The sequence below is a fragment of the Coptis chinensis genome, chromosome 2 (assembly GCF_015680905.1).
Source record: "Coptis chinensis isolate HL-2020 chromosome 2, ASM1568090v1, whole genome shotgun sequence".
Classification (NCBI taxonomy): Eukaryota; Viridiplantae; Streptophyta; class Magnoliopsida; order Ranunculales; family Ranunculaceae; genus Coptis; species Coptis chinensis.
Genome location: NC_141457.1, coordinates 57,743,153 through 57,770,829, shown reverse-complemented (window position 1 = coordinate 57,770,829; position 27,677 = coordinate 57,743,153). Strand labels below are relative to the sequence as shown.

Here is a 27,677-nt window from a genome sequence, read left to right as displayed (position 1 = left end):
GTGGATCAGAACCTCGAGATAGTGTTTATGTGATATGCAGGAAGAGAGTTTGGCACACCTTTTATTTGACTGTTCATTCTCGGAACTGGTGTGGCAAAGTTTCAAAGAAGCGATGGGATTACCTGGGAGAGTGTGCAACTCACATGATGAATGGTACTACATTATGCGCATTTGTAGGCCTAATTCTATGACGTCTGAAGTGTTGAGGGCTTTAACTTGTGCAGCTGCTCAAGCCATCTGGACCGAGAGGAATTGGAGGCTGCAGAGGAAGCGATTCTTCACTGCTGATGCAGTTAGTTGTAAGGTGCTGAACAGGATGAAAGTGTACTTGGGGAAATCTCTTGGAGAGGTAAAGGATGACAGAGCTACTCGCACTGTCTTGTTACAGCTAGGAATCAGTGTGAATTTCCAGCAGCGAGATGAATAGTGTGTCAAGTGGAAGGCAGCTGACGCGGACATGTTGACTCTTAACACAGATGGTTCATTGAAAAATGGAAGTGCAGGCTATGGAGGAGCACTAAGAGATCGGAATGGTGATATCATCATGGCGTTTAGTGGGAACTCTTCATGAGGCTCAGTCATTCATCAAGAGTTACTCGGGATTCTTAAAGGCTTAGAAGGCGTGACAACAAGGCAGTTGAAGAGAGTACAAGTGCAGTCTAACTCGCATAGAGCGATTCAGGTATTGAACAAGAAAGAAGCATCTCCATGGTATGTTAGAAATCTTGTCGCTCAAATTGAGGTTGAGCAAGTGAAATATGAAGAGGTCATTTTTCAACATGTCCTCAGGGAAGCGAATCAGGTGGAAGATTACTTGTCTAGAGTTAGTAGCAACTGTAGTACTCATAGAAATGCTTGTTGTAATCAATGTATGTACTTCATCTCCCCTATGGATCAAAAACTTAGTGAACTGATCAAAGGGGATAAAGAAGGTAAGCTATACTTGCGAGTTTGAATTAATAAAGGTTGGGGTCCCCTTAACCCCTAGTTGTTTAAAAAAAAAAAAAAAAAAAGCCTCCAACCCAGCCAAATCATCGCACGGAAAAAGCGTATAATGCAATTGGTGGGTCTCACAATATCAACCCTAACCCAATCCGTGAAATGGGTATAGAACTTAGGAAAGAAAAATAACTTTATGCGGCAAACCAAAACAGGCGTAAGAAGGTACTTCTGTTTCATACTATGGGCTCGTGCTAAACTAGATACTAAGGTCTGGGGAAGGCATAGAGCATACGTCCCTCAGCTAGAGCAAGGAAGACGTCACAAGTGGCGTTATTCGCAGAAGAAAAAAGCTATTCCCCTAAGATATTCAGCATGATAAAGAACATAATAGTGCCCATGTTAAGGGAGAAGCTACCAAGGGCTATGTTATATTGCCCTTGGTCCTCTATACAAAAAATCCCTGCCCCATAGGTCTCATGCAAATACTCATAGTTATAGATATACATATTATCAGCTATATAGCCCCATGAGTTTTGGATTTCAGCAGGCATAGACAGTCAAATAGCAAAGCCCAACAAGAACATGGTTAAGTCCATTATTACATCATTAATGGTGATAGAGAACACTTGTTCCCCATCCGGTTGATAAAAGAACTTATAATGATCATAGAAATAAGCAGTATGTGTAGGAGAATAAGTTTCATCGGGACATAGCATTAGAGGCTGCCATCCTGACTGCACAATCAAGTCGCGAAACTAGTACCCATAGGTATCACTCTCGAGCAATTCTTCAAAGGACTGCTCCGGTATGATTTGAGGAGATTTCATAGCAAACAAATACACTACTGAACTCCTGAAAGTGAGTTCAGAAAACCCCAAGAAAAAAGAACTTGTGGTATGTTGAGGTCAGGGTGCAGGCGCGCTCGGAATAGCCTACGGCTGAGGGCGTGCGCGCTCAATTCTGATAAAGGAAAATTTTACGATCTAATACCTTAGGCGCGGGCGCACTCTGTTATAAAGCAAGAGAGAGGGCGGGCGCGCTCTGAGTACTGTTTGTGGTATGAATTGAGAGGTGAAATTGTAGAGGTGTGGTGTGAAGTATATGGTGTGCCATGTATTTATAGAGCACTAGTTTCTTAAACAAGGTCCTCAAGGTTCCCTAATTGATAAGGAAAGAGATGGAATAAGAAAAGGCTTCTAAAAACCAAAATAAAAACAGCTAAGAACACATGCTCAGTAGCAATTCTATATGGTTTTAACAGCCTATCAAAATAGCAATCCCAATTCCTTTATCCTTTGAGGTTGCACCAAACAAAAATAGCTAATTCTAGCTACACCATATTAGTAACATGCTCACATGTACCATATTCTTAAACCCTTGCAATATTATCTTCCAAAAACATATGGATAGGGTAAATACAATGCTAAACAAATAATTCTCAAACAAGTTGGAAAGGTGGGATTCATGAAAAATAGATAGCATGCTTGGACCAAAATTAAATTAACTTGAAATTCAAATAACAACCAAATACATAATCCAATATTAACTATTTAACTAAACAACTCGGAATAAAAATTCTACTAAAATAGGGAAATAATCCTAAACATAATACAACTAATGAACTAGCCACGAGATGAGGAAGGGCCAGAGTCATCCGTCCTGCATCGACGACGCTCATGCCTTCCAAAGTCAGCAGAAGAAGAACCATCATGAGGTGGCAGGCGTTGGAGAACTTCTACTTGAAACGTGCGCTGTTGCTCCACACAAACATCCATGGCTTCCCAACGCTTATTATTACTCTGGAAAAGAGTCTCCACGTTAGCCTGGAAGTTTGCTTGGCTACGGATAATCGTACCTTGCCTAGTCTGAATAGCCTCACAGAGGTCACGCAAAGAACGTTGGCCTGTACGAATCGTCTCATTCTCGTTATGGAGAGTTCGCATACCACGATAAAGTAATGAGACGTGGGTGTAGGAACCGTTATTTCATAATGCAAATATTTCTACAAACCGCGAGAACCACGCGCAGCGGAATTAATGGGTTCTCACGATTTGGATAGAGAACCTACCTTTTAGATCCGGTTTTGATAACTCTGAGAATCCAAGCTTTATGAATCCGAATCAACAATCAACCTCTTGATCTTCTGTTGTATTCCTTTAGAACAGATTGGACGTTGTGTGGGCAACGATCTACCTATCCCTTTCTTTCTCTCAAGATCATAAACGAATTCATATCTACTTTTCTTGCCTCTTTTTTAGAACAATGAATAGTGAATCTTGGCCAGAGAGAAAGAGTATTCTATTTATAGGCTACAACAGGGACCATGAGGAGAAATTAGGGTTGGGCCTCCTGACGGGCTTGGGTTTCCCATGTTCGCCCCGAACACACGGCCCAAGTCCGTCAACAAATGGCTTATTCCACTAAAGGCCATTGTTGCACTACCGCCCTAAGCCCAAATTACGTGTCAGCGTTTATGGGCTCCTCGTGTTTAAGATATCGAATGTCCGTTGATTAAGTCAAGTTACTGATAACTACATTAGTCAACTTCTTATGTCCTTGAGTAGTACCACTCAACCTCATTGTCATGTCAAAATAAATCTACCTGCAGGGTTTACATGACAATCTTTTTGAGCTCCTCAATGGGACATCATCAACCCGACTTCTTGCGGGACAGGGATTCCTTCTATAATCAACAACACACCTTACATACAATGTCATTACCCAATCCATCGAGTTTGTTGATTCACAAATGAATATCACTCATTGATGATTTAAAGCAATGTACAATACATGTAAGTGCCCGTTATTATATCCGGATTAGGAGGACAAGCATCCATAATAACAGAGGCGTTTGTTCTCTTATATAGTCAGTATAAGGAGAAACAACCTCACTTGGTCGTGTTCAATACACACAAAGTGTACTAGTGTAATCCAATAGTCAAGATAGACTAATACCATATTATACTACAACCGTACCAATGGTTTGTCCAAATCCATCCAGGTTGTGAACGATTAGTTATACTTTATAAGGTACTGATGATATGATCTTCTGTGTGTTCACACCATATCATCTACAACATAAAGTATTAGACACATGCATATAACTAATAACATATATAATATGCATAACATTTGCCCATATGATTCTCATTCAAAATATAAAGAATTAGAGTTAATACAAAAGTAATGCTTTTAGTTTATAACCCTATCAGCGGGCTATATCTGTAGTAGCTCTTTCCAAAGCGTCTGCATCAAAACATGTTGTGTCTTTCTCATCTGATACCGTCTCAGCACCCAAAACCTCAGGCAAATGCCAACTTTTTTGAATACATTCTTGATAAATAAGTGCATTTTCATGCAACTTCAACTGAACCTTACCAGTCTTCGAAACATATCCCCAGTACAACATAACCTTCATAATCAATGTAGGGAAGGTTGCGGTCAATTTACTAACTGCTCTAATCTTATTTAACAAAAAGTGAAGGATACAAAACCCATACCTCTCTTCCTGAAGGGTCCATAGAATGTGCAGACAACTCAAATTGATGTCACTTATCTTCGTGGTGGAAATAACATTCCTACCAATCCACTATGCCACAGCCAGCTGGTTTCGTCTCAAAGACGTCTGACGAACACAATGCGAACCAGGGTTGTAAAGTCCTTCCAGTACAGTCTCCGTCATCAAAGGATCGATTCCACCAAACTAAGATTTCTGCGTTGTGACTACGATGTCTCTTTGCTTAATGCCACTAATCTCTGACAACACTACTGTAGTCAATTCCTTCCGACTACCATTCACCTTTACAAAAATCCTACGACCATCAATCTCCTTCTTCTTATAAAAATCCAACACCAAATCAGTGTGATAAAAATCCTCCGCTGATTACCACAACCCATTCCACTTCCTAATGCACATTTTGGTACCGAAAAAGGGTGAAAATTGTTGAGCAGTAAAAATTTGTTCTGAAAGAATCTTTGGGGTTTGAGGAGCCATTAAGTTTTGGATTTGGAAATTGTGGTGAATGTAAGGTGGGGGATAGTGATTGAATCACTCGATCAAAATTTGAACTGGGGTTGTGTGGAGGTTAGGGCGCAGGTGCGCTCAAGTCTGTCTGGCCCAAGGGGCGTGCACGCTCAAGGGTTTTCTTTGGTTAGGAATGGAGACGAGGAAGAAAAGAAGAAAATCACGTGGGGTTTTTAAAAGGGAGTCACGTGCGTGGCACATGACCGCGTAGGGTTTAAAATTGTTTGGGCCCAAGCCCAAAACAAAACTGTAATGCCCATCCTGTCCTATGCCTCGTAAAACTTAAAACTAAAATTCCCGATTCGTTAACGGTTCAATTTTTGCGAATGAGCTATGAAAACGATCAGCAGAGATAGTACAATCCAATGATATATTAAAAACTCAAATCTAACCGTGGTTGACAAATAATAAGATGGAAAACGCCTCAAAACACGTGAATAACTTAAGTTATGTGATCAAAAGAAATCTATATTCATAGATAGTGTCAACCTGAATCAAAATACGACTAAACGACATAAACAACAAGAATAGGAAGTTGAGCAATCAAGAATTGAAAGACCAACACCCCACCCCCAAACAAATTTTGGAAAATAGGGTTTAGAAAATTTGTTTAAAAATGTAGGTCTTTGAAAGTCAGATTCCCGATACTTGATAGATTACTGTTTATAGGGTTTTAATTTATTTTTTTTTTTTTATGAATAAGGTTTTATATAAAAGAAAAAATAAAGCAATAAGGACGTAATTCACTCTATAGAGAAACACGACTAAAAAATGAGCAAATATGCAAGAGTGGAAAATATGAATTACGTTAAACGTGAACTTAGGATCCGATACTTATAGCCACACACTCCGAAGGGAGGGCCCAGTTACCTTAATGGAACACTTACCAATATATGGAAATGAGATAAACTACACGAAACATATAAGGTCAGTCCTCATAGACAGGGTCCTGTAAAAGGACATCCTCCACATCTGGGGATATTAACTCGTGAAAATGTTTTAAACATTGGCCATTAACTTGACCCTTGGGATTTACCAAGGTGATTGCCCCGTAAGGGGTGACTTCAGTAACTAGAAAAGGACCAGACCAACAGGCTTTTAATTTCCCTGGGAAAATATGCAAACAGGAGTTGTAAAGCAAAACATTTTAACCAACTACAAACTCTTTACGCAAAATCTGTTTATCATGAACACGTTTCATGTTATCTTTATAATCCTTCGTGAGATCATAAGAATCGCTATGGATTTCTTCAAGCTCATTTAATTGCAACTTGCGCTTTACACCTGCCTCATCAATATTAAAGTTCTGGTTTTTTATAGCCCACATAGCACGGTGCTCCAATTCAACGGGCAAGTGACAAGGTTTTCCAAACACAATTCTAAAGAGAGACATTCCTATAAGAGTTTTAAAACCTATTCGATATGCACATAAGGCATCTATTAGATGTTTAGACCAATCTTTCCGATCAACATTGACTGTCGTTTCTAATATTTTTTTAATTTTCCTATTAGAGACTTCTACTTGGCCATCAGTTTGTGGATGATAAGGAGTTGCCACCTTTTGGGTAACTCCGTACTTCTTAACTAAAGAAGCAACAACTTTATTGCAAAAATGCATTATGCCATCACTGATGATGGCTTTAGGGTTGCCAAAATGATAGAAAATGTATTCCTTAACAAAAAACACAATTGTTTTATGGTCATTGCTACGGCAAGCCATGGCCTCTATCTATTTGGAAACGAAGTCCACAACAATAAGAATATAAATAAAACCGTGGAAAATAGGAAAAGGACCCATGAAATCAATGCCCTATACATCAAAATGTTCTACTACCATAATGGGATTTAAAGGCATCATATTACGTTTAGTGATATGTCTAAGTTGTTGGCAATGAACACATGTCTTGTAGTGAACTTGGGCATCTTTAAAAAGGGTAGGCCAATAAAAACCACATTGCAGAACTTTAGCTACCGTTTTCGTACCACTAAAATGGCCACCACACTCTTTGTCATGGCAGAAGGATAGAACCTCATTATATTCCCACTGGGGAATACAACGACGAATAATCTGATCTACACAATACTTAAAAAGGTAGGGCTCATGATAGAATGTAAAACAATAGTTTTACCTACTCTTAACTATTTATGCTATGAATAAGTAAAACTAAGTGTTGTCTTACGCTATGATCAAAGATTCTACTCTCAGTTATCGTAAAATATGTGGAGTAGAGAATTTGTTCCACTCCTAGTTGTTTAAAAGTTAGTTTCAATGGTTTAATTGATACTAACAAGACTAATGAGAGTAATAGATTTAATTATACTAATGCAGTGATTGTAATTATGATAACTAGATTATACTATGGCAAATTGATACTAAGATGTGAATATGGAGAAGGGATTAGGGGGATTTGATTCCACTTGATGTATTCCTAATATGCTAGTATAGATTATTGCAATCCTAACCAATAAAGATTAAGTGTTTGATCCCTAATTACTCATGGCAATCTCTGCCAACTAATAATTAGTATGAGAGGAAGTTCAACCCATTCTCATAGCGAATCAACTAACCTTCTAGAGTGAAACTCTTAAAAAGCAATAATCCTAACTAACATATCAAGTCTTCATCAAACCCCTCTAATGGAGGTTTAGCTAGAAGTCATTAGACTATCATTAATATATAAATAAGAAGAAGACATAATGAAGAACAATAATTTGGATTTTATTAATCTAATTGAATAATGAAGAACAAATAACTAACTTAACACTAATTAAAGAGCTAATAAATTAAAACCTAGGTCTAAATTAATTAATAACTAAGTCATAGAGAGTTATGCCTTAGTCTTTTTTATATAAGAGAGGGCTAGGTTTACAATTTCATGCATGGGCTTTGGAGCCATGTTTTGCGCCCTTAAATCAAGCCCAAAACCAAATTACTTAAGTCTAGAAAGGGTTTTTATACTGAAAATTACGGAAACAGCCTTTTTGTCCACTTTTGCTCCTCTGATTGGGTCAAGGCCTACACCATTAGAAATCTCTTTCCGAGACGGTCGTTTTGACATATAATAGGCCCAATTCCGAGATTTGAGTCTAAAGATACGGTCTACGGAAGTTCTGTTAACTTTTCTGCTCTATTTCTGCTTGCGTTGACTTTGACTTTTCAGCTTTGACCGGGATTTAAAAAGGTTTTTTCTCCTTGATTCTTGGCCTTTAATCATAGAACTTCTTAGCAACCAACCTTTGCTAATTTATCTCACAAAAGTGACATATTTCTTCACATATTTGACTCCAATGCCTGAAATATATAAACGCACGTAAACAGTACTAACTCATATTTATTATACACATAATTGGCCTAAATGTAATATTTTTAAGGGGTTAAAACTATAGTTTTGGACTCTTATCAAACAACCCCCAAACAACATTTTGCTTGTCCTCAAGTAACTATGAGAAATTAATATAAGTGACCAAAAATAGAGTTGTAACTAATCTCTTTTTGCCGAGTGCGATTGCATTGACCATATGCAATAAGGCCTTAAACCACTAGGAATTCCCTAATGGACGAGTTATAGCCTCGTGAGAGTTTTCTAGAGAAGGTACTCACAAACTTCATCTATACTACAATGACTAAGAAATAAAATTAATGTTTCATACTTTATTCCTAGATATCTATACATCTCACTAGCAATGAATACAGAATAATCAAGTCGAAATCTAAGCTAATACGTGCATAATAATCAATTATCTACGGATAAACATATATATAATGAACTATGCTATGACATGCAATAATAGGTCTGTTTTTAAAACTTTGGAATAGCGTCCTTAAGTAGGTCCTCACATATATGTCAAGACAAAAACACTCTGATTTTCCAACTCAAGTTTCGCTCACTCCAGTGCGTAGTGGGCACACTTTACCTTACAATCTAAATGACACACAAGAAAGCCGAAGTCGATCAAACACATCTGCCACTTACTATCACACTAACCTATTCCTAATTGAGCTAGAGGTCTTTATTAGGTGTTGCGGGGATTAGGAGACGGTTTAAGAAGGAAGGAAATGGATATTCAAAAGGACAAGTCTGAGATAATAGAGTCTTCATAATATGTAACTAGAGAAAACCTTGTTCTTACCTTGCTTCTACACTTTGTTTCCATCCTTAGCCATTTTTTTCTTTTTCTTTTGGCTTTTACCTCTTTTGATTATGTTTTTGGAGTTCTAACTTTTTATTTTATTTATTTATTTATTTTTCTTTTCTTTGGATGAAAACTTTCTTTTCTTATTTGAAGCAACTAAGAAATTCTTGGTTTCACAGTCTTTCTCTTTTCTATTCTTCATTTCATCTCTATTCTCAGACTCATTCAAAAATGGGTAGGCTGATTTTTATTTTAATTTTATTTTGTATAAAAGGATAAAGGATTTGCGGTTTATGAAAGGCTAAAGAAAGGCTCAGAAGGGCGACTAGCGGAAAATAATTTCATAAGGTTTGAATTTCTGGTTATATCGATCCAAAAAGGGCATAAACTCTCGCTTAGGATATGGTATAGTGATCAAGCAAGTGGAAATGTGATTTTTCTATTCGAAATTTACTTCTCCCTTGTGTCATTTCTCAAATATTTCACTCATATAAGGCTTTAGGCTATATTCTCACAGGATTTGTAGAATAAGTACTCTAGTCTAGATTCCAGAAACTTACTGCCAATACAAACATAGATGCTCATGGAATATATTTATGGAAAGATGCAATGATTATTACCTACATATTAACCTAAATTTCTAAAAACTATTCTAATATAAGAGCTAACGTGAAATATCTAGACTATTATCATCATAGAGAAAGAAACAATACCAATATTCCTAAGTGTATAGCATAAACTTTTTATTTATATTTTTAATTTTTTTGAATTTATTTACTAGAAAACAAGTGCATATTAAACATATATATATCCTAATGGGTGCCTTAATTTATAAGTGTTTCTATGCCACCCCCAAATAAGAACATGCTTTTTCCTCAAAGTATTAAAATAAGAAGGGTAGGAAATACCATGGAAATGCGTGAAAATTGAAGAACACCTGCAAAATGAATTTAGAACATACTAATATAGATAAATAAAAATAGACGCAACTCTATATGAGTTCCACCCGTTATGGGGGTAACAAGAATTAAATTGCTTGGGACATAAGCAAACACTAAAAAAAAATTAAAACTTACCTCATATCCAGCATTTAATCGTTTTCCTCCAGTAACTTGTCAAGCGTTACTCGGTCTGATGGGGTGTAAAGAGCAACCCAATGAGGGTGTACCCTCCATCCCGGCTAAGTCATAACACGAAACGAATGAACAACACAATTGGTGGGTCTCATAATTTCAACCCCAACCCAATCCGTGAAACGGGCACAAAAATCAGGAAAAAAGAAACGCATGATGCGGCAAACCAAAACAGGCATAAGAAGGTACTTATGCCTCATACTATGAGCTCTTGTTAGACTAGCTACTAAAACCCGGGGAATGTCACATAAGAAACGTCCCTCAGCTAAAGCAAGGAAAACGTCACCAACGGCATTACTCGCAGAAGAAAACCGCCACTCCCCTAAGATATTCATCATGATAAAGAACATGGTAGTGCCTACATTCAGGGACAGGCTACCAAGGGCTATGTTATATTGCCCTTGGTCCTCTGCACGAAAAACCCCTGCCCCATAAGTCTCGTGAAAATACTCATAGTTATAAAGTTATACATTATTAGATAGAGAGCCCCATGAGTTTTTAGGAACAGGTATATGCATTCTCATAACAAAGGCAACCAAAAACTTGCTGAAATCCATTGTCGTATCATTAACTATGACAGAGAACACTTGTTCTCCATCTGGTCAATAAAAGAACTTAGAATTTTTATAGAAATATTCAGTAAGTTTAGGTGAATATGAGTCATCAGGACTTACCAGTAGATTCTGCCATCTTAACTGCACGGTCCTTTTGCGAAACCATCCTCCATAGGTCTCGCTCCCAAGGAAATCTTTGAAAGACTGCTCCGATATGATCTGAGGAGACTTCATATCACACAAACACACTCTAGAACTACTAGGAAGAACCTACAAAAAATCAGAACTGGAAGTGGCTATGGAGGTTAAGGGTGCGGGCGCACTCAAGATTGCATGTGTAAGGGCGCGGGCGCGCTCTTGCCTTATGAGAGGTCAAGTGTTTTGAGGGCGGGCACTCTCAAAATTGCATGTGGAAGGGCACGGTTGCACTCTTGCTTGACTAGAGATCCATTGTTTTGAGGGAGTGTGCGCTCTGAGTTTAGGCACAACAAGGGGCGTGCGCGCTCCGTGTATGTGAAGTGCTATGAAGTGAAAATCAAAGGTAAAGTGAGAGGTGTGATGTTAAGTTGAGAGTGAACCCTGTATTTATAGAGGACTAGTTTCTAAGTTCCACAAGTTTCCCAACTAGTTAAGGCAACATTATGGAAAAATATATTTCTAAATCCAAAATAGAAACAGACAAGAGGCATACTCCGAAACCAAACCAATAGCTTTTTGGCTAGAATTCAAATAGTAATCATCTAATTACGACTCTTTGAGGTTGCACCAAATAACACTAGCTAATTCTAGCGATACCAATTTAGCAACATTCTCACATAATTCAATCGTTATCAAGCAGGCAATAATATTTTGACAAAAAACACGTGGATATGATTAGAGGCATTGCTAAAATAAATAAGTCCACCCCCAAAGAATTTGGAAGGGTGGGATTCACGATACAAAATATAACATATGTCGAAAACTAAAATAACTTCAAATTAAAAAAAATTAACAAATACATAATCCAAATATTAACTACTTAACTAAACAATTCGGAAACAAAATCTACTAAAAACAAGGAAAAATAGTCTTACACAACAATAATACAATAAAACTAGCCACGAGATGAGGATGGGCCAGAGTCATCCGTCCTGTGTCGGTGACGCTCATGCCTCACAGAGTTATCAGAAGAAGAACCATCATAAGGTGGCAAGCGTTGTAGAACTTCTACTTGGAATCGGCATTGTTGCTCCATAAATGCATTCATGGATTCCCTACGCTCATCCTTACGCTGGACGAGAGTCTCCATGTTTGCCTGGAGATCCCGGTGACTATCACTGATCTTCTAAAAGTTCTCATGAATGGTAACCTACCTACTTCGAAGATCCTCACATATGGTATTAAGAGAACGCATTCCACGATGCAATAAGGAGGCACATGCTTCATCCGTAGTAGCCTTGTCCTAAACTCTGGCATCAAAACACGACGTCTCATCCTCATCCTCCTCATCCGATTACGTCTCAACACCCCTATCCTCTGGCCACTTCCACTTCCTTTGAATACATTCCTTATAAATCCATGGATTTGCATGCAACTTTAAGTTAATCCTATTAGTTTTCAGAACACAGCCCCAATGCATCATAATCTTTGTAATCAAAGTAGGGAAGGGTGCATTATTTATACCAACACATCTAATCTCAGCTATCAAAAAGTCAAGGATGCAAAAATCATACCGCTTCTCCTGCAAGACCCAGAGAACATGCATACAGTTCGAATTAATGTCACTGACTTTCATAGTATAAATGACATTCTGACCAATCCACTGAGATACAGCCAGCTGGTTGGTTCTCAGAGATGATTGTCGAACACAATACGATTTCGTATTATACTGCCCTTCCAATACAGTCTCCCTCATCAAAGTCTCGATTCCTCAAAATTGAGATTCTTGCAATGTAAAAGTGAGGTGTTTTGCGTCAATGCCAAGAATCCTAGACAACACACCTGTACACAATTCCCTCCTCCTACCATTCACTTTCATAAAAATCTTCTGACCCTTAATCTCCCTCTTCTTATAAAAACTCAACACCAAATCGGTGTGATAAAAATCATTCGCCGAGTACCACAACTTTTGGCACCTCCTACTAATCATCTCGGTATCATAAAAGGGTGACAATTGGTTGGAAGTAAAAGCTTTATCCGGAAGAATTTTTCAGTTTTGAATAGCCATTGGGGTTTGGATTTCAAATTTGAGGTGAATGCAAGGTGGGGAAGAGTTTTAATTGAAACTCTATCGAAAAATATTGGAGTGGTCAGTCGGTGGTTTTTTTTAATGAATCGATGCTGTTCTTGGAGGAGTGGAGAAGATAAAGAATGCGAATGGTTTTTCTTCTCTGTGTCGGGTTTTGGAAAACACGTGCGAGACACGTGCGTACGTTGGGTTTAACCTATTGGGCCCAAACCCAAAACAAATTTCGAAATACCCATTCCATCTTATGTTGTGTAAAATTAAAACTAAAATACCCGATTCGTTAACGGTCCGATTTTTGCAAATGAGCTATGAAAACAATCATCAAAGAGAGTACAATCTAATGATTTATAAAAAAAAATCAAATCTAACCATGGTTGACATATAAGAAAATAGAAAATGCCTCGAAGTGCGTGCATAACATAAGTTATGTGAGCAAAAGGAATCTAAATTCATAGATAGTGTCAACCCGAATCAAAATACGACTAAACGTCATAAACAACAAGAATAGGAAGTTGACCGATTAAGAATGGAAAGACCAACACCCCACCCCCAAATTTTTTTTGAAAACATGGTTGAGAATTTTTTTTTAAACACGTGGGTCTTTTAAAGTAAGATTCCCGAGACTTGCTAGATTACATTTTTTATGGTTTTAACATTTTCTATTTTTTTTATTATTAATAAGGTTTATTATAAAGGAAAACAATAAAGCAATAAAGACATAATTCACACCATAGAGAAACATGACTCAAAGACCGAGAAAACATGCAAGAGTGGAAAACGTGAATTATGTTAAACGTGGACTTAGGATCCGATACTTACAGCCACACACTCCAAAAGGAGGGCCCGGTTACCTGAATGGGGCATTCACCAATATATGGAAATGAAAGGAAGTACACCAACAACAAAGGTCAATCCTCATAGATAGGGTCTTATAAAAGGGCATCCTCCACATTTGGGGACATTAACTCGTGAAAATATTTTAAATGTTGGCCATTAACTTGAAAGGTACTGTTGTCCTTGGGATTTACCAAGGTGATTTCCCCATAAGGGGTGACTTTAGCAACCAGAAAAGGACTAAACCAACGGGTTTTTAATTTTCCAGGGAAAATGTGCAAACAAAAGTTGTAAAGCAAGACCTTTTGACCAACCACAAACTTCTTACGTAAAATTTGTTTATCATGAACACGTTTTATGTTAGCTTTATAATCTTTCGCGAGATCATAAGAATCGTTATGGATTTCTTCAAGCTCATTTAATTGCAATTTGTGCCTGACACCTGCCTCATCATAATTGAAGTTAAAGGCTTTTTATAGCCACATAGCACGGTGCTCTAATTCAACGGGCAAGTAACAAGGTTTTCCAAACACAAGTCTAAAGGGAGACATACCTATAGGAGTTTTAAAAAGCAGTCCGATATGCCCATAGGGCATAATTAAAACACTTAGACCAATCTTTCCGATCAGGATTTACTATTGTTTCTAATATTTTATTTATTTCCCTGTTAGAGACTTCCACTTGGCCACTAGTTTGTGGATGATAAGAAGTTGTCACCTTATGGGTAACTCCATACTTTTTAACTAAAGAAGCAACAACTCTGTTGCAAAAATGTGTTCCACCATCATTGATGGTGGCATTAGGAATTACCAAAAAGACAGAAAATGTATTCCTTAACAAAAAACACAACTGTCTTATAGTCATTGCTACGGCAAGCCATGACCTCTATCCATTTGGAAACGTAGTCTACGACAACAAGAATATAAATAAAACTGTGGGAAACAAGAAAAGGACCCATGAAATCAATCCCCCAGACATCAAATATTTCTACCACCAAAATGAGATTTAAAGGCATCATATTACATTTAGTAATATGCCCAAGTTGTTGGCAATGAACACACGTCTTGCATTGAACTTGGGCATCTTTAAAAAGGGTAGGCCAATAAAAACCACATTAAAGAACTTTAGCAGCCATTTTCATACCACTAAAATGGCCACCACACTATTTGTCATGGAAAAAGGATAAAACTTCATTATATTCCCACTGGGGAATACAATGACGAATAATCTGATCTGCACAATACTTAAAAAGGTAGGGCTCATCCTAGTAGTATAGCTTAACTCTGGCCAAAAACTTCTTAGATTCATTTCTTGACCAAATATCAGGAATAATATTAGAAGCTAAGTAATTCACAATGTCGGCATACCATGGTGCAGAAAAAATAGAATAAAGATGCTCATCAGGAAAAGAATCAGGTATGGACTCTGAATTACTATCACTGTCATTGGTAAGTTGATAAGAGCCCAAAACTGTAGTTTTAACCCTGTAACAGTCATACTTTTAGACCAATTATGTGAGTAATAATTAAAAGTTAATACTGATTACGTGTTTTTATGCATTTCAGGCGTCAAAGTCCATTATGTGCAGAAATGTGCCACTTTAGCGAGATAAAGGAGCAAAGGTCGGTTGCTAAGGAGTTCTGTGATTAAAGACTAAGATTCAAGAAGACAAAGCCTTTCTAAAGCCTTGTCAAAAGCTGAAAAGTCGACGCGGGCAGAAACATCACTCAAAGTCAGCAGAGCTTCCGAAGGACGTATCTTTGGACTAAGACCTCGGAATTGGGCCTACCTTATGTCAAAACGACCGGCTCGGAAAGAGCTTTCCAATGGTCTAAGCCGTGACCCAATCAGAGGAGCAGAAGTGGACGAAAAGTCTGTTGAAGTCAACTGCAACTGAAGAGGCCTATTTTGGATTGAAAGAATTGGGTTTTGGGCCTGATTCTCTGGCCCAAAACATGGCTCCAAGCCCATGCACGATTTTTGGATCTGGACATATAAAAACAAAAGCTTAGCTCTTTGTTAATGGTAGCTAGTTAGACCTAAAACTATATAGAATTCTAGATCTAGTTTTCAGTAGAGTAATTAAGTTTAAGTTCCATTTTCAATTCTTGTTTTAGATTAAGTCTTTGAATCATTGTTCTTAATTGATTAGATAAATAAAATAGCTATTTTGTCAATTTCGATTTTTGTCATTTCAATTTATAGATCTAGTTCTAATTCTTGTTGATTATCATTTCGTAGTTTAAGTAGATTGAAATATTGTTCGTTAAATTAGTTAAGTTAGAATTTTAATATGATGAGTAGTTATAATTCAATGGGAAATGATGGGTTGATGACCAAAGGCTAAAACCACCATTAGAGGGGTTGATGAAGCTTTGATGAAAACTTAGTGGTATAGTGTAGTAGCGTTGTAGAATCTATTCCACTCTAGAAGGTTGTGATTCGCCATGAGAATGGGTGGACGACCTCACATGCTAGTTAGTATTTGGTAGAAATTCCATGAACACTAGGGATTAGAACTTGAAATTCTTACCGTAAGAACGTAAGAATCGAAATACAAGAATCTATGCTAGGTTATTAAGTTGGATTCGAGGTGGATTCAATTCCCCTTTAATCCTTTATCTAGATTAAAAAACAATCATATTTCCATAGCATTCGTAGTTTAAATTCAACATAATCAATTTCATATTGTATCGTAGTATAACACCCTTCATAAAGCTCTCATTAGACTTAAGACTGATTAATTAGATTAGAAAACACTCCATGCTAGAGAACTAGGAGTAGAACGAATTTGTTACTCCACTCTATTTCGATAGAATTGAGAGTAGAAACTTTGATAAGCAATCTAGCATCATAAATAGTTTTAGTTTACTTACGTTTTGAGTTCATCGTTCATTTCGTAGGTAAACTATCAATTTTATGTTTTATCAAATGGCGCCGTTGCCATCTTAGTTGCACTTTAGCATTGTTTTCATAGTATAATTAGTCATTTTTAAGTCCCATTAAACCCACCCACCCTTGTTTGATTCATACTGTGGTTGTCCGTTTCAGCGTTGAAAAGTTCCGCGACAAAATTACACTGAGCGCGATCGCGCCCAGACGGAGCGCACCTGCGCCCATAAGCCTGGAACCTTGAGCGCGACCCGCCCCCATCTTGAGCGCGACCCGCCCTAAAACACTGTAACTTGGAAATACACGAGCATCACGCTTCTAAGCGGCGCACCTCTCTAAGCTAAATTTTCCGGATTTCTACAGGTTTGTTTCGAACTTCAATTTTTTAAGTTTTTCAGTGTTCTAACTTGTTATGTACACTGAACACGCGTAAACAAGACGCTATTCATAAGCGAAGCAAGGACGCTATCAGGTATTCCTTTCTTCCATACCTCGCATCTCCAGTTAGAGGTTTATACTAAAATATCAAGATTGTTTGGAGTGTTGTCGTGTTTAGACTTAGACTTGCATGAGATTAAGGTCTGGTCGGAGAAAAACACCGAACGTAATTAACTGTCAACGTCAACAAACAAATCTATCGAGTATACCAATCACTACACCTCTAACTACTATCCCACCAACCACACCTGACATAATGGTTAAAGAAAGAGAGACTCCTCTCTCCGACTTCTACAAAGCCTTGAGCGATAGCCCTAAATCTTGCATCGTTCTAGCAGACCCAGTGGGGGATTTTCGAATCCCCCAAAACATATTTAATTTGTTACCCGTCTTCCATGGTTTAGACCATGAAAAACCTTACCAACACATGCGTAGGATTAAACAAGTCCTTACAACATTCCATCATCCTACGGTTGGTGCAGAACAAATTAAACTGAGGGTATTTCCCTTCACCTTAGCCAATAAGGCAGCGTCTTGGTTAACTGCCCAAGCGCTAACTCTCTAGACTTCGTGGGCTAAACTTGTTCAGTTGTTTATGGAACATTTTTACCCACCCCTAAAGACGGATGAGATGCTTTCCAAGATTCATTTTTTCCGACAGAATCCTCATGAATCATTTTCTGAGGCTTGGAATCGTTTCACCGATCTGCTTATAGAGTGTCCACACCATAACTTAGGAAAAGACACGTTAGTACGTGCCTTTTTCAAAGGACTTCAACATCACCATAAAGAAGTCCTTGACATAATGAATGGGGGTAGTTTCCTAAGTAAAGGAGCCTCGGAGGCTTACAAATTTTTAGAAGATCAAACTAAACGTAATAACAATTAGGGGGGTAGTGATGATATCCCCCGCGCAGTTAGTTCTTCTTCAACAGTTAAGGCCGCCGGTATGTTTGAGATGAAACCCGATCTAGAACTAAAAAATTTAATCGAATCTCTAACTAAAAAGGTTGAGGCTATTTATGTGCAACAAAAGCCTATCCCCGTCATGAATGTAAACTCCAACCCATGTAATTTCTATTTGAGTCCTGAGCACCCTGACTCCTATTGTCCTCTCGCCTATGAACAACAACAATTAGAGCAAGATAATGTTTGCTCCATTAATAACTATCATATTCCTAATGCCCCATGGAGACAACATCCCAACTTTAGTTGGCGAAACAATCAACAAGTTACACCTCCAGGGTTTAATAACCAAAATGTTAGGCAAGCAAACAATTATAATCAAGCTCCACCTAGGCAAGGATAGGGACAAGGTCAGGGAAATTATAATAATTATAACAACCAAGGGCAACCACGACAAGGTGTAGCACAAGGTCAGAGTAATTATAATAGTTATAATACCAATAGAGGTATCGTTCCGGTTAACAATAGTAACTATCACAACCCACCCATTAATAATCAACATGAGATAGTTCCAAATGCACCACACGTGACTACTACACCTACACAACCGGATCGTATCGACGCTTTTTATACAAAGTTACCCAACAACTTTTCCAATCAATGACTCAATCAAACCAACAGATCTTACAATCCATAAATCAGGGCATACAACAGTTAGCCCAAGAGAAAGCCCAACCAAAAGGCGTGTTTCCAGGACAAGCTATACCAAACCCTAAAACAGCAAACACAGCCTTTGAGGTAAACGGTAATACTAGCACGGAAACTACAATCGTAGGTGATCTAAATGCCATCACCACCCTCCGTTTTGGAACAGTGGTTGATAACAAAGTAACTATGCCTATAGTTACCCCATCAGTACTCCCTACACCGGATATCGAACTAGATACTCGAAATAGAAACTGAAGAGCCTACCACTGTAGAGGTACCAGTTAAACCACAACCTAAGAAACAGAAAGCCAAGGTTACACATCAAGTCGAGCCATACGCTAAATATAGAGCGAAACCACCGTTCCCTAAAAAATTAGCCATGCTAACCAGGGATACCAACTTTGACGAGATTAGGAACGTTTTCAAAAATCTAACGAAAAACCTTCCTTTTCTCGAAGCTATTAAAAAGCTACCTAATCACGCTAAGTTTCTTAAAGAGTTGTGCACTACTAGGCGTAAGACCAACATACCTAAAGACGCCTTTTTAACTGAACAATTCCCAACTTTATCCGAAAATAATGGAATTGTTAAGTACAAGGACCCTGGTCGATCCCATCAAAATGCACCTTAGGAGATTCCCACACACGACGACCCAAGCGTTATTAGACACGGGGGCGAAGTGTTAACTTACTCCCATATTATTTGTATAAACAAATAGGTCTACAGAAATGCAACCTACAAAAATAACATTGCAATTAGCTTAACAGTCAATTAAGTATCCTAAGGGTGTAGTGGAAAACGTGCTTGTTAAGGTTCAAATTTCTACTATCCTGGCTGATTTTGTTATCCTCGATCACGTAAGTCACTAACGACTCAGACCCGATCATCTTAGGCCCTTCTTAGCAACCGCCAATGCACTTATAAATTGCGATGGTAAGATGTCCTTATCTTTTGGCCATCTTACAGTTGAGGTAAATCTTTTTAAAATGATGAAACAATTACCAGATTCGTCTATAGATAGGGAGGTTAGCATGATCGAGAGCTTAGCTCAAGATTATTTTAACAACACGTTTCCCGAAAATAATATGTACAAATTCCTTTCTTTTGGAACTTCAGATTTTGTAAATGACTCCTACTTAGAGGAAGTCAACACCATCCTTGAGTCCACAAAGAATTGTAGACCCTTCGTTGCTCCATATATCGAGTATGAAGACTTGCTACCTAAGCAAGTATTCATTATGCAAAATTGAGGACCCGGACAAAACATCTATTGATTTTCCTTCCACCCCATTGCTTAAACCTCTTCCCCCGGAGTTAAAATATATTCAACTTGATCCGATGGTAGTCATCCGGTAATTATATCTTCTCGTTATCGACAATGAAGAGACACGCGTTTAATTGGGTGATTAGGGGAACATCGGTCGGGCGATTAGTTAGTCTCTAGCCGACATTAAAGGTATTGACCCTAATGTTTGCACTCATCGTATCCATTTGAGGATAACGCCAAGACTTCTCGAACCTCGGCGTCGCTTGAACCCCGCCATGAAAGAGGTGGTTAGGGAAGAAGTCTTACGATTACTTTCGATCGCGGGTATCATATACCCAATCTCGATAGCGAATGGGTAAGCCCCATTCATGTAGTTCCTAAGAAATCGGGGTTACCATGGTGCGTAGCGGGGAATGGTGACTATGTTGTCACACAAGGTCCTATGAAATGGAGGATCTGTATTGATTCTGACGCGTTTAAATGCTATGACACAAAAGGATCACTATCCTTTACCTTTTATAGATCAAATGCTTTCGAGCGCGCCTAGCTGGTCATGCTTTTATTGTTTTACGGATGGCTACTCGGGCTATTTTCAGATTATTATTGATATTGATGACCAAGAAAAGACTACCTTCACATGTCCCTTTGGAACGTATGCCTATAAACGAATGCCTTTTAGCCTTTGTAATGCTCCTGGTACCTTCCAGCGGTGTATGCTTCATATATTTAGTGACATGGTATAGCGCTTTATGGAGGTTTTCATGGATGATTTTTCTATCTATGGAGACTCCTTCACAGCATCGCTTTGTCCAACCCGGTCTAAGGTTTTGACACGGTGTGAAGAAAAGAGCCTCGTTTTAAACTGGGAAAAGTGTCATTTCATGGTGAAAAAGGGCATAGTACTAGGTCACATTGTATCTAGTGATGGCATCGAAGTAGATAAGGCAAAACTAGATAAGATAGCAACTCTACCTAAACCACGGACTGTCCGTGATATTAGAGCCTTTCTAGGCCATGCGAGGTTTTATAAGCGGTTTATTAAAGACTTCTCGAAAATAGCTAGGCCTTTAACTAATCTGCTTTTTGAAAGATGCAATCTTTGATTTTAATTTTAACTGTAAGCGGGCTTTTGAAACTTTAAAAGCATAACCTCTGCACCAATTATACAGACCTCGATTGGTCTAAACCTTCGAACTCATGTGTGATGCTAGTGACTATGCGGTTAGTGCGGTCTTGGGACAAAAACTAGATAATAAGTCCACTGTTATTTATTATGCTAGTAAAACCTTAAACGATGCTCAACGGAATTATTCAACTACCGAAAAAAGAATTCTTAGCCGTCATTTATGCTTTAGATAAGTTTCGTCCTTATTTGGTTGGTTCTAAAACTTTAGTTTACACGGACCATCGCGACCATAAAGTACCTTCTTGCAAAGAAGGATGCTAGCGAGATTAATCGATGGATCCTTCTCCCGCAAGAGTTCACATTAGAAATAAAGGACAAAAGAGGGTTGAAAACGTAGTTGCCGACCACTTATCTAGACTCACAAACGGCGATCGAGTGATTACGAGTCCATACCGACTCTTTTCCCGATGAGCATCGTATGCTATTTTTCAAACACCATGGTATCTTTGACATTGTAAATTATTTAGCGGCTGATGTTATGCCTTATAATTGGTCAAGAAATGAACGTAAGAAGTTCTTGGCCAGAGTTAAGTTATACTCTTTGGGATGAGCCCTACCTTTTTTTAAGTATTGTGCGGATCGATTATTAGTCGTTGTATTCCCGGTGGGAATATAATGAAGTTCTATCGTTACGCCATGACAAAAGAGTGTGGTGGCCATTTTAGTGGGATGAAAACAACCGCTAAAGTTCTTCAATGTGGATTTTATTGGCCTACCCTTTTTAAGGATGCCTAAGTGCATTGCAAGACGTGTATTCGTTGCCAACAACTTGGGCTTAATCCACGGCGTAATATGATGCCATTAAATCCAATCTTGATAGTAGAAATTTTTGACGTTTGGGGCATTGATTTCATGGGTCCCTTCCCTATTTCCCACGGTTTCATTTATATTCTAGTTGCCGTAGACTACGTGTCTAAATGGATAGAGGCCCTAGCTTGCCGTAGCAATGACCATAAGACCGTTGTATTTTTTATTAAAGAATATATTTTCTGTCGGTTTGGCATTCCTAAAGCCATCATTAGTGATGGTGGAACACATTTTGCAACGAGAGTTGTTGCATCCCTAGTGAAAAAGTATGGAGTTACACACAAAGTAGCAACTCCTTATCATCCACAAACTAGCGGACAAGTAGAAGTTTCTAATAGGGAAATCAAAAAGATTTTAGAAACAACCGTGAAACCCCGATAGGAAAGATCTGGTCAAAGCGTCTATCGGATGCCTTATGGGCGTATAGAACTGCTTTCAAAACTCCTATAGGTATGTCTCCCTTTAGACTTGTATTTGGGGAACCATGTCATTTGCCCGTTGAATTAGAGCACCGTGCTCTGTGGGCTATAAAAAGCCTTAATTTCAATATTGATGAGGCAGGTGTCAAATGCAAGTTGCAATTGAATGAGCTTGAAGAAATCCGTAGCGATTTTTACGATCTCGTGAAGGATTATAAAGCTAACATGAAACGTGTTCATGATAAGCAAATCTTGCGCAAAGAGTGTATGGTCGGTCAAAAGGTCTTGCTTTACAACTCCCGTCTATATATTTTCCCAGGGAAACTAAAAACCCGTTGGTCTGGTCCTTTTCTGGTTACTGAAGTCATCCCTTACGGGGCAATCACCTTGGTAAATCCCAATGACAACGGTACCTTTCAAGTTAATGGTCAATGTTAAAACATTTTCACGAACTTCGTCCCCGATGTAGAGGAAGTCCTTTTACAGGACCACATCTATGAGGATTGATCCTTGTCATTGGTGCACTTCCTTTCACTTCCATATAGTGGTAAGTGCACCATTCAGGTAACCGGCCCTCCCTATGGAGTGTGTGGCTGTAAATACCGGATCCTAAGTCCACGGTTAACATAATTCACGTTTTCCACTTTTGCATATTTTCACCGGTTTTTGAGAGTCATATTCCTCTATGGGGTGAATTATGTATTTATTATTTTTGTTTTTTTTATAATAAACTAAAAAAATAAAAAAAAAAAAAAAAAAAATAAATAATAAAAATTCTTAATCATAGAAATAGCAATCCAACAAGTCTTGGGAATCGACTTTAAATCGACCACGTTAGAACAAATTTTGTGTTTAAAAATTTGTTTGGGGGTGGGCAATCGGTCTTTCCATTTGGATTGCTCGAACTTTCCATTTGTGTTGCTTAGGCCCATTACTTGTAGTTCAATAGGGTTGACGTTATCTTAAACTTAGATTTCCTTCGTTCGCATAACTTACGTCACACACGCACTTCGAGGCATTTTCCACCTTTTTATACATCACCCATGGTTGGAATTGAGTGTTTTATGGATCATTGAATTGGAAATTTTCTACTGATCATTTCCATAACTCATTCGCCAAAATCGGACCAGTAACGAAGTGGCAAATTGAATTTGAAATTGCGCGAAAAATCGGAAAATTTCGGAATTCAAATTGGGCTTGGGCCCAAGCAGCATGCACGTCTGTGCGTCTCCTTCCTTCCCAAAAACGCACAGTGTTTCCTTTTCCAATCCCGCCGGTTACCAAGGTTTAAAACAAACCTTGAACACCAAAATAAAAAAATTAAAAAAAAAGAGAGAGAGAAGAAAACCTAACTACACCCACGCCAAACAATTCAATCCAACTAAAATCTTCTCCAAACCATTACCACCACCACCCCAACTCCGAAAACAGCCACCAATTCAAGTAACCACCACCGCCACCACCATTGTTTTCTTCAAACTCGCCTCCCCCACAGTCTACAAAACCATTAGTTGTCTCAGAAACTTCAATGGCGCTACGACGAAGAATTTTGCCGGAGCACGCGTTTGCTGCCGACAGCTTCTCGCCATTTTATGACGTGGAGATGATTAGGAGGAATTGGAACGGACTGTGGTACTCGACTGAGGAGTTCTATCACTATGATTTGGTAGAACAGTTTTATAAAAAGCGAGAATTGGAGGGGGATAGGATTTTCATAAAGTTAGCAGGAACGAGGAGGAAAGTGTAAAAACAGGTTGTTGGGCGAATGTTAGGAATTACGGCTTTGAAAGCAACCTAGTAACGACAATTCAAGAATCCCAGTATATTGGAGTTCCTGCTTTGATGAAAGATACTGTCGTGGAGGGTGAATACAATCCGACATCTCATTCGTCCGCCCGGCCAATACACGAGAACCAATCAACCGCTATAGCTCGATTGGATTGGTAGAACGCCCTAGGCAAAGACAAAGTCGGCGATATCGGTCTGCAATGTCTACACGTTCTCTGGATTTTGCAAACAAATAAGTATAATTTCTGCATCCTCGATTTAATGTTTAATGTGATTAGAGGAGTGGGAAAGAGCTTGGCGCCTCTTCCCATATTGATCACTAAGATCATGCTTTCCTTTAGAGCTGTCGCAAAATCTGCTCCTATTAAGATCAAATTGCATTCTAATGCAAGTATCTATATGGATTGCATCCAAGAGACTTGGCCGTTGTCTGAAAGAAAGGTGGTTGAGTCGGAGGATGAAAGGGAGGATATGACATGTCTGGATGACGATGCATTATATAATTGTAGTTCTAATTTAGAACGCATGCAAGTGTTGCAAATTGGCTTGCGTTGCGTTTATGATATTTGTGAAGATATCCGAGATAGACAGATTGTAGTTTGAAATAAGCAAACGAACCTTCAGACGAGACTTGAAATGCTCGAAAGGGTTCAGGACGATATCTTGTCTAACATGGAGACTATCCACCAAAGATCAACAAGCCCGATTATCGATCTTTCGGGATGAGATGGAAGCCTGGCGCTTGTTACGAATAGAGATGCTACGACGCATGCCACCCGTGGAGGATTCTGTTTCAGCCGAGTCGAGAGGCATGGCGTCCGTCGCCCGACGGATGGCTCAAGCCATTCTCCATCCCAAGACCAATCTCCATCTCAGGGTCCATCATCATCACAAAACTAGGTGTTCACCATCAGTTGTCTTCGCTGTTATTTCATTGTTTTGATTGTTTTATTAGTTGGATTTTAATTCAGTAGTAAATTTAAATATTAATGTGTTTGTTTTATGTTGTTTGGATTTAAATTTTATTTTTAATATAATTAGTTATTTTCAAGTACTGCTTGTTTTTATCATTAATCCCACCTTCCCGACTTGTTTGGGGGTGGTAATATTTATACCGAGCATAAGTCGTTATATGATCATCTGCTGTAAAGTTGTCTTGGAGGAAAGGTTGAGAATTTGGCCGATATCGGCATATCTATGATTATGTGTGGTGGTAGCATAAAATCTAGGAGAGTTTAGAAGTCACTATTCTAAATTCAGTATAAAAGATACCAGGATTTTTAGAAAATCAAGAAGATGGTTTGTTTCCGTTTTCGGGTTTGGAATCTTTCTATTTCCAGAAATTACCTTTAAACAATTTGGCAACTTGCCAATTCATTTTGGAAGCACAGAACCTATTTAAACCCCCTTCATTCTACACTAACAAACCATACTACACCCCACCATCATCCTTCACCTTTCACTCCAAGTTTTTCCTTCTTTTTCCTCCAAACTTCGTTTTCAAGACTTTACGACGGCGCTGCCAAGGCTCGTTAGAGCGCACTAGCATGCACACTTCCGAAATTTTGCTCGAGCGACCAGCCCTCCTCATGAGCGACTCGCGCCCAAACACTGTTATTGCAAAAACCCACGAGCGCGACCGCGCCCTAAGCGAGCGCACCCGCGCCCTGCCTTCTGTGAACGCGGCAAATTCCAATTTTCGGAGGGTCATTCCAGGATTTTTTTTTGAACTGTTCAAAGAGTAGTTGAGATGACATCTCCTATAGTCATACCTGAACAGTCTTTCGAAGATGTGTTGGGCACCGAGACCTATGGACATTGGTTCCGACACAGGATCCTGCAGTTAGGATGGCGTCATCTACTGGTAAGTGATGACGATTCATATTCACCACAGCTTACTGCTTATTTTTACGACCACGTTAATTTCTATTGTAATCAAGATGGAGAACAATTATTCTCCGTCGTAGTCGATGACACGACACATAAATTCAATAAAAATGTGGTCGCTTTAGTTTCAGGATTACCAATACCTGATCCTGTTCACACATGGGCATATATGATCGATAATGCATACCTTTATGATTATACATATTTCCATGAGTATTATGGGGGAGGGGTATTTCGAGTAATGGACCAGGGGCGATATAACATTGCCCTTGGTAGCCTTTCCCTAAACATAGACACCACCATGTTATTCATCCTAATGAATATTTTGGGGGAATGGCAGTTCATTTCTGCAAATAGTACTGCTGGTGACATTTTCCTCGCTTTAGCTGAGGGACGTCACCGATATGACATCCCCCGAGTTTTAGTCGCTAGTCTTAAGAGAGCCCAAAGCATGAGGCATAAGTATCTTCTTATGCCTATTCTGGTAAGCCGCATCATGCATAGTTGTTTACCTGTATTCTGTGCACAATTCATAGATTGGAAAAGGGTTGAAGTGATGAGACCCACCAATTGGGTGGTTCGCTCGTTGCGAATAATGACTTGGCCAGATGGCGAGTCGCGACCTCATTTGGTAAGCCCATTACATCCCATCGGACATAATAACACTTAATAGGTTAGCATTAGTAGATGATACATGGCGGCAAGCTTGGCAAATTATAATGGACTGGCGGGGATCACGAAGGACCCTCGCCTCTTTGACGAGGAGGAGGATGCTTCAATGGGGAGATAAGGTAAGTTTTAGTTTTGTTATTGTGCCGCTTATGTCCCAAGCAAATTAATTCTGTTAACCCCATAATGGGTGGAACTCTTATAGAGTTGCGTCAATATTTTTATTTCCTATATTAGTATGTTCTAACCTTGTTTTGCAGATGTTCCAGAATTTCACGCGTTTCCATGGTATTTTTCTACCCTCTTTATTTAAATGCTTTGAGGACAAAGCATGCTTTTGTTTGGGGGCATAGAAACACGTGTAATTAAGGCATCTGTTAGGATATAGATATGTATAATATGCATTTGTTTTCAAGTTAAAAATTTCAAAAATATAAATAAATAAGTTTATGCTATACACTTAGGAATATTGGCATTGTTTTCTTTCTATGCTCTTAACAATCTAGAAGTCTCAATGCTTTTGCATCGTAATAATTGTTAGAAACTTAGGTTAATATGTAGGTAATAATCTTTGCATCTATCTATAAATATATTACATGAGTATCTATGATTGTTAGCGATAAGTTTCTGAAATCTAGGCTAGAGTACTTATTCTACAAATCCTGTGAGAATATAGCCTAAAGCCTTATATGAGCTAAACATTTGAGAAATGACACAAGGGAAAAGTAAAATCCGGATAGAAAATCACACGTCCACTTGCTTGATCACTATGCCATATCCTAAGCGAGAATTTAGGCCCTTTTGGATCGATATAGCCGAGAAATTCAAACCTATGAATTATTTTCCGCTAGTAAGCCCCTCG

At 38.6% G+C, this 27,677-nt stretch overlaps 1 protein-coding gene across 1 annotated transcript in view; it reads left to right on the top strand.

The window, feature by feature from the left end:
* The first annotated feature begins 457 nt into the window (after positions 1 to 457).
* The window catches only part of LOC147516806 (uncharacterized), a 41,219-nt gene continuing 13,999 nt past the window's right edge, over positions 458 to 27,677 (top strand). Inside the window, exons 1-2 of the mRNA XM_086593384.1 lie at positions 458 to 533; positions 612 to 932. Coding sequence (XP_086449510.1) covers positions 458 to 533; positions 612 to 932 — 397 coding nt within the window. The remainder of the gene's footprint in view (positions 534 to 611; positions 933 to 27,677) is intronic.